Source organism: Salvia splendens, chromosome 2, assembly GCF_004379255.2.
Source record: "Salvia splendens isolate huo1 chromosome 2, SspV2, whole genome shotgun sequence".
Taxonomy (NCBI): Eukaryota; Viridiplantae; Streptophyta; class Magnoliopsida; order Lamiales; family Lamiaceae; genus Salvia; species Salvia splendens.
The window spans coordinates 10,592,789-10,601,261 of record NC_056033.1 but is presented as its reverse complement, the minus strand read 5'-3'; the positions used below and the strand labels follow the sequence as shown (position 1 = coordinate 10,601,261).

General features: G+C 38.5%; 1 protein-coding gene across 2 annotated transcripts; it reads right to left on the bottom strand.

Moving 5' to 3' along the window:
* Nucleotides 1-3,756: 3,756 nt before the first annotated feature.
* LOC121760849 (putative E3 ubiquitin-protein ligase XBAT31) lies at nt 3,757-6,669 on the bottom strand. 2 transcript variants are annotated; one of them, XM_042156457.1, is made up of 9 exons: nt 6,387-6,669; nt 6,211-6,270; nt 6,027-6,098; nt 5,817-5,938; nt 5,601-5,741; nt 5,428-5,535; nt 4,924-5,182; nt 4,396-4,829; nt 3,757-3,899 (listed from the first exon to the last, which is right to left on the bottom strand). In XM_042156457.1, the coding sequence occupies exons 1-8, from the start codon at nt 6,564-6,566 to the stop codon at nt 4,431-4,433; spliced, it is 1,341 nt and encodes a 446-aa protein (XP_042012391.1). In that variant the 5' UTR covers nt 6,567-6,669; the 3' UTR covers nt 3,757-3,899; nt 4,396-4,430. The 2 variants fall into 2 exon arrangements, with proteins under 2 accessions (XP_042012391.1, XP_042012386.1); XM_042156452.1 differs by lacking the exon at nt 3,757-3,899 and having other exon boundaries at nt 4,074-4,829.
* Between the last annotated feature and the right edge of the window lie 1,804 nt (nt 6,670-8,473).

Sequence of the window (8,473 nt, the reverse complement as noted above, 5' to 3'; positions counted from 1 at the left end):
TTTGATTACGATATGACCTGAGGGCATCCACAGTGGGGCGGAAGATAGGCCGCCCGATGCCTCGGGCGCGTCATCGTCCGCCCCACTGTGGGTGCGCGGACGACGGACGATGCGTCTTCCGCGCCCTAAGCTTAGTCCGCGGACGAAGCGCGGACGATAGGGCATTGTTCGCCCACTGTGGGCGACGCGGACGATGACGCAGACAATGCAACTCATTTTTATTTTTTATTTTTTCGAAATTTGTCTATTTAGACCTTGATTGTCTTTCTATTTTTCATACGAACATTTCTCTCATCTCTCACATTTCTCCATCTCTCACAAACCAAAATGAACCACCACGACGACCGGAGTTCCTCGGAGGACGGTAGTCCGACCTTGACTTGAGCCTTAAATGCAGCCGTGCAAGATGCAATGGCGGAATGCTTAGCCATAATGCAACGCGAGGAGGCGGAGGCGAAGCAGATCCCTAGGCCTATTCGACGTCGGACGTTTGTCCTCCGCGAACACGCCGCAGCTCACGAATGTCTATTTGAAGACTATTTTGCCTAGCAACCAAGGTGTTGCCCGACTGTTTTCCGCCGCCGGTTTAGAATGCCTCGTTACCTTTTTCTCAGCATTGTCCAGACGTTGGAGTCACGTGATTAATACTTCCAGTATCAGGAAGATGGCATCGGCAGACCCGGACTTACGCCGTTGCAGAAGTGCACAGTTGCACTTCGTCAGTTGGCCTACGGCACCAGCGCTGACATGTTCGACGAGTACCTCCACGTCAGGGATACAACAGGCCGCGAGTGGCTGAAGAGATTTTGTAGGGGAGTTGTGGAGGCCTGCAGCGACACATATTTGCGAAAGCCGACTGTTGTAGATTGCCAGGGCCTAATGAGAATGCACGAGACGGCGCACGGCTTTCCTGGGATGCTAGGGAGCATCGGCTGTATGCACTGGGAGTGGAAGAATTGTCCGACGGCGTGGAGAGGGCAATTCACTAGTGGATACAAGGGCAGCCACCCGGCGATGATTCTCGAAGCCGTCGCTGACCATCGGCTCTGGATCTGGCATGCTTACTTCAGTGTAGCCGGGTCGAACAACGACATCAACGTCCTCAACTCATCCACCCTCTTCACCGAGCAATGCAATGGCAACGGCCCGGCTATCGAGTTCACTGCCAACAGGCGCCAATACCACATGGGGTACTACTTGGCCGATGGCATATACCCAAGGTTGCCTGTTTTTCTGAAGACGATCAGCTGCTCTATTGGTGATAAGAGATTTTATTTGCGCAAAAGCAGGAGGCGGCGCGGAAGGATGTGGAGCGGGCATTTGGTGTGCTCCAATCACGGTGGGCAATAGTGAAAGGGCCGGGGCGTCTCTGGTTCAAGGAAGTCATCGCCGATATCATGTATGCGTGCATAATCTTGCACAACATGATAGTCGAACATGAAGGTAGGAGCATCACCGATTGGACCGATGACGAAAGTGCATCTAGCTCCTCCAGCACGGCGTACCCTGCCCCCCCGCTCAAGGATTACCGACGGGTTTCAATGAGGTTCTATCTAGACATGCCTCAATGCGCAACCAACACGACCATGCGCAGCTCATGAACGACATGATTGAAGAAGTGTGGGTTCGTAACCGCCGTCGCTGAGTTTGCGTATTTTTTTTAATTCGTATTGTAATGTATTGATTTTTTAAATGAAATGAAGGTTTTTCTAAATTTTTATAGTTATTTAAATATTCAAATAGAAGAAAATGCTTAGGGCGCGCCTTAGGGCGCCCCACTGCAGTGGAAGGACAGGAGGATAAAATGGTGACGTGGCGGTGCATAGGGCGGGCTTTAGAGCGCCCCACTGTGAATGCTCTGACATATTTAATAGAAAAATAAATGAAATCGACAAAGAAGAATTTTGAGAGAGTGTATGTTAATTTGCTAGTGTGAAATATTTTTCTTAATTTTTCAGACATTACGTGTAAATTATTACTACTTTACATAAGCTGTGGTAATTTTCACAATTGGTTGTCCAATATTTGAAGATGCAAATCCATTGAATTTACGTGAATGATAGTGATTCCTCAATCTTGATTAATGATTTCTCCCAACCACCTGAAATCACACACCATGAAGTTAGTTGACGTGGTACTGTCTTTTCAGCGTACAAGATGTCGTATGCTATTAAAATCTTTTCCCTCAAATTTAATGTAGTGTAGGAGAGGAGTACTTTCCAAGTCGTTTTTGCTTTCAGATATTTTTGTGTTTTGCACTATTAAAAAGATTATATTGTCAAATTTAACTGCCTTGCCATTTTGTACTTTTCAATTTTTAACAAAACATTCACAATCCGTCTACTGATGCGTATGTAATATATTTAGTGGATTTCATTTTTTGCATTAATCTACAAATCAAATAGAAGAGTTAAAAAGATATTGGTTAGATTGAAACTAAAATATTCGATTACATTCACAATCCTAAGAGTCCATTAATTGGCGGGTGCATAATTGAAAAAATAAGTGAATGTTTTTGAGTTAATGAACAGGTTATATTAAAATAAAGAAATCATCAATTTGATACTACTACTACTACTATACAATAAATCACCCATTTTCTGGATGGGACATTATTGACGAAATCAAACCACCACCATCTATATCAGTATCTATATACAATTATTATTATATGTTGAAATATCTTTCTGTGTGAGCGGTGGGCAAAAAGACAATAAAGGCAAACAGTTGATCCCATCTTTAGATCAAAGAAAAGTCTGGTATAACACTGGCTCACAATCTCAGTATGAAATGGATTAAGATTTAGACTCAAATTCATTTTGATGATAGCACACTGGTGAGAAAATCACAATATAATAGATTTAAATTTGGACCTTCATCAATTTCACGATGACACGATCTTCACAATTTTTGAATTAGTGGAATTATCTCTCAACCAACTTTCCATTTTTTTAAATAGATTTACTTATTATTCCCGTGTGACTGTGAGAAGATTAAGGTTCGTTTGTTATATTGCTATATTTGTATTAGTGTGTGTTGTGTACAATGTGGATTTGTGTGTGTATCGACTATCTCAGTGTGTGTTATGTGTGCGTGTATAATGTGTGTGTATGTATTTATAGTATGTATATTTTGTATTTAGTCTGCATATGGGATGTTTCTAATTTAAAATTATTTGAAATTTTGAAATTTTAACATTGAAATTCATATAGTAAAATTGAGAGAAATTGGAGTTAATTTAATTTTAAATTCAAATATATTTATGATACAAATATGGATTGGAAGATACACCCTGAAATTGGTTGCATTCATTCATGTATTTGGAATGGAAGATACATCCTAAAATTAGTTGCCTTCATGTTTTTAGAAGTTTCATAATTTTCATTCACTTGGCTTAGGATGTTTATTATGACTATAATCATTAAATTAATTTTTTATGCACGCAATTCTTGATTGATGACTATGGGCGAAACTTATTTATTACCTATTTAAGGTGTGGTGTGTTCACGATACATCACTTTCTCCACACTCCAAAGCAATAGTGATGTTATATTACTATGGTGTAACCCATCCAGTTTTATTCATATTTTATTGTTCCAACCCACTATATCATTTTTATACTGCAATTCCTTTTATTTATTATTAGATCGGACAAAATAACAAATTGTTGAATCTCATTAAACTTATTGGTACGATTATAGGTGACGTTTTGTTTGTGTCCAATCAAAATTTAATGCACGGCGTAGCTCCAACTTATGGCATAGTAAAATTAAAATTAATTAGTATATTAATAGACACCTAACTAGTTACACGTATTATATCACAATTACAGAAAGATCTAAACAATCGCATGCCATGCCATGCCATGCACCACGACGCTGTCTCCAACAAATAATTCACTACCAAAAATAAATAATAGACCAAATTAAATATAATAAATAAATGGCAGAAGCATCAGCAGTTAGGACAGATCATATTTTAGTTGGGTCCCATGATAAATAACATTATCTATCTGTCTCATCTATCAAAATAAGTATGATCAGAATATTACACAGTGGTGCAAGTACACATAATTTACCAAAGATGGGACATTAATTATTACCCCCAAATTCAATTTCAATTTTTTCATTCAAATGTACAGCATCTGATTACATCATTTTGTATACAAATTCTTAAATTCTAGTAGTAGTATATATAATAAGGAATTTTACAAAGGGAAGCAGCAGCAAAATGAATGACATTTCTTGAATATATTATATCATCAAGATTTTCAAAGAATACCTTCCTAAAACTGAATTTGGAAGTAAAACCCAATAAACCCCAAACTCAAAAACATGCATTTGCTTATTTTTCTTGAAATTTCTAAAGTAGATGCACAGAGAGACTTATGTATACCTGCCCTTATAGCAGTTCTTGAGCCCTGGCATTATCTACGTTTCAAGGTTCAACGGCTTATCAAGAAGCTCGTCCTCAGCTGCAATCCTGCCAGACCCGCGGCTCATCTTGCCAAACGAGCCCACTGCAGATAAGCTCTTGAAGCTGCTGCTTCCCTCGCTCAAATTTCGTGACCTCCAAGACTTACGCGGCTTTGAGGCATTGATGTCACGCTCAATGTCATTCTCGTCTCTGAGCTTAGCCACGACGAGCTTGACAATGTCGCTCCTGCAGAAGGGGCAAACAGGCACAGTAGGGCAAGAGGTTGTTGGTTTGGGCTTATTGTGGCAACACAAGGCGAGCGTGCATCGTGCACACATTCGGTGTCCACATCCTTGAACCTCGATTGTGCAAACTTGATCGAAGCATATGCAGCAAAGATCTGTTTCGCTTGCCTACATATTTACTTAGTCAAGATTCATATTCCAATTGAATTGTATTCCTGACTATATAGTCATTTTCGGGGAAAAAAGTAGATAGATAGATTACCTCAGATATATCATCATCAATTCCAGAGTCGGATGCTGATGGAGACGGGTGAGAGTACACTGTTCCCTTCAAGATGATATTTTCTCTTTCTCTGTTGGCCTCCATCAAGGCTTGCTCTAATAGAGCTTTCGCCTCCTGATTGAGTTCACTGATGAATTTTAGAGGTGACGGCCAAACAAGAGGCTCTGCAGAAGAAGGGTTCAGAAGAGCCGCACATGCTCCATGGCGATACCTTGAAGCCACCACATATGGTATTCTCCTGAATCCACAAAACATCCCACTTTAGCAAGGAATGAGCGAAGATAGAGATGGAAATTAGCTCTTCATAGACTCTCTCCTATTTAACACCATTAGCCTAATCCTTTTTTTGTCGAAACAACTAAACTAACTATACATAGCAAGATGACATGAATGGAAAGAAAATAAACTCATGAATAATAGCAAAACTAATCATGAAATAGCAAATCCATTCAGCATATTTAAGTGAAGCGCGAGATCACATACCCTGAGGCATCTCTCTGCAGTCGATCAGCGCCCCAGGCCAGCAATTCTCTGATGCAATCAAGAGAACCACCTCTTGCAGCCAAATGAAGGGGAGTACTACCAGGAAAGCTGCAGAGTACAAACCATCAAGCACGGAACAATCACACAAACAAATTTGCCTATGAAAACATTACCTATATCCACCAGTCGAAGCACAGACAAGGGCTCCATTATCCAACAAGATATGAACACATTGAGGGCGTCTTTGACGCGCTGCCAAGTGCAACGGTGTTGCCCCTTTGCTATCCCTAATGTTCACGAAACGAGAGTATCCCCTACAAATTCGTTCACAGATCATTCAAGATTCAATTTTCCTACTCACAGAAGGTGACTCTTGAACAAGAACCTACCACGAAGCTGAGACGTGGGAGGCTCGAGCAGCGGATAGAATGGCCTCGAGGCAATCAGAACGGCCGTAGTAGGCCGAATAGTGCAAGCAGGTTCTTCCATTAAGAGTATCAAACATCAAAATCTAACAATATGGAAATCAAGATTAGCTGTGAGCAGAGATGCCGATTTTGATCGATCGAATAAGGAGTGAGAGATTTAGAAGTTCATACATTGGCACCAGCCTCGATTAGCTTCTCCACACAGGAGATCTTGCCATGCATTGCAGCCAGCATCAGTGGAGTCTATACACACATCATTGAGCAATCAATCAAACAATTCAACAATCAAGATCAAACATTTTTCATCAATATGAACTGAGATAGAATCAGAGAGAAGGGAGGTGAAGAAGCAGACCTGTTTGTGCCGATTTAACACATCCGGTTTCACGGATCGGTCGAGAATCAATGAAAGAATCTGAATCCCACAAAACAAGAATCCCAAATTTACAAAACAAGAAACAAAAAAAGGGGGGAAAAACTGAAATTCAGCAAAAGAAAATAAAGTAAGACATATATATTGAAGATTCGGACCTCGATCTGGCCATTAGCGGCAGCGATATGCAGAGGAGAGTTACGATCATAAACAGTGGAGTGATGAATGAGAGATGAATCCCTTTTCAAAATGGCTTCAAACATTTCCAAATCCCCCAACTGCACTGCACTGAACAGCCCTTGCTCCTCACTGCTACTGCAGCTCATGCCCTGGCCCATTTCTCTCCTTCTCTCTCACCGGCAAGATAGATATGTAACAGGCGGTGGCGCAGCTCCTGCACCACCGGGGAAGTTTGTGGTGGTGGGCTGAAGAGAAAAAATTAAAGCGTGTCTCACATATTTATTTGTAAATGGAGCTGCCCGGGAAGGAAGACTAGAAACAGACCCACAAATGCTGACCGTGTCGGAAAGACTGGCACGGGGAGGACGGGCAGCAGTCAGATATTTTTCGGGCAGTTGATTATTTTATCATTTATTAATATAGTACAATTAAAAGTTTTAAGCATCGATGGTTTATGGTATTCTAATTTCGTGTTTTCACACCATTTTATGGAAATTGACATCACTTTATTCAACACAGGCTTTCTTCGTTTTCTTCCCCTAGTTGATATAGTTTATTATCGTGGAGCAATTTTGGCATGGTAATTCTGTATTTTAATATCCTTCCTTTGATCATTTCTACAACCAACAACTACTCCTAGTATCGTTTTAAGTACTTTTTAACAATCCATTTGTCACATTTTCCATTTTTTTCCATCCCATCTAATTTCTATTTATATGAAATTTTCTCCCAAACTTATTATTTATATAAATCAATTTATTTACAATTCATACATTCAAGTTCCATCATTAAACACTAATAATAATATTGGTCACTAACAAATTATTTTAATTACCATTCTCTGATGTCCCAAACGCCTTTTTTTTGGGACGGGGGAGTATAGTTTCTAATTTAATATACCATTTTAGGATATAAAGTATTTTTATTTGAAGATTATATGTGTAGATTGCACTATTCCCTTTGTAATGCCATTTGTCTCATTACAAGTGACACGCTTATTTTTTATACATGTTTTGAGAAAATCATACTAATAAATAGTTAAAGTTAAGAGAAATAGAGTAAGAAAGAGAATAATATAATGAGTATCTAACCTATATTATTCTCTTTTTACTTAACTTTACATTCTCTCCACCATAACTATTTATTATAATTTTTGCAAATATATGCAAAAAAATATGTGTCACTTGTAATGTAACGGATGGAGTGTATAAATAGTCTGACAACGGCGAACAAAACACACGTCAGATATAACACTTGAATATAAATTTTGAAATTAAAAACAATTCACATTTTTTAGTGACAAGAGTTGTACATATTTTAAATCGTCAAAATCAAAAGATAAAAAAAGTTGAAAATAATATGAAACGCCTATCAATTCTTATGATCAGAATAGTTCGTTCAAACCAACCACAACAAATAGCACAAAAATGTGTATAATAATTTAGGTTATTGTGTCAAATTTTAATTTTTATATAATTTGTTACAAGAAAACATTGATTTCAAATGAGTTGAGTGCGGTTGTTCAACACCAATTAAATGGAAGCGAACATCGTATCCAAATTTGTCGTCGTATTTTTTCCATTTTTTCAAGTAAATAATGATTCTTCATTAGTACTCCTATTTAATTGTAATGACTCGACCCAACCTATTAATTAAAAGAACAAATCAAGTGTTATCAAGTAAACTATGTTGTGTAGGTACGTTTTCATTTTCCTTGCAATTAACGAGGCATTACATAATGAGAATGGCCAATGGGGTATAATTATGCAGGAAATTAGAGGCAATCAACAGAGTAGAATATTTCATGAATTAATAATTCAAATAACAATTAGAAAATATATATGCACGCCAAGTATGTTTATTGGTCCAAGTTTCTTAGAGGTCCTTGATTAAATTCTCTAAGTTGTGGGGTTAATTTTCTTATTTAAAGGATTATGGGCCCCCTTTAAGAATAAGGCCAAGAAGAGAATTTTTATTACTACTACGTTTTTAATTTTCCAATTTTTGTTTTCTAATTGCTTAATGAGTTTGTTGTGTAATAGCGAATTTTTTTATTATGTTTTTA

What these genes read in the sequence shown, in the direction of transcription:
- LOC121760849 (XM_042156457.1), bottom strand. Translation starts at nt 6,566, where the DNA reads ATGGGCCAGGGCATGAGCTGCAGTAGCAGTGAGGAGCAAGGGCTGTTC. An exon ending in TAATCGAGGCTGGTGCCAAT is followed by an intron (nt 5,939 to 6,026) that starts GTATGAACTTCT and finishes CCATATTGTTAG; the next exon opens with ATTTTGATGTTTGATACTCT. An exon ending in TTGATGATGATATATCTGAG is followed by an intron (nt 4,830 to 4,923) that starts GTAATCTATCTA and finishes GTAAATATGTAG; the next exon opens with GCAAGCGAAACAGATCTTTG.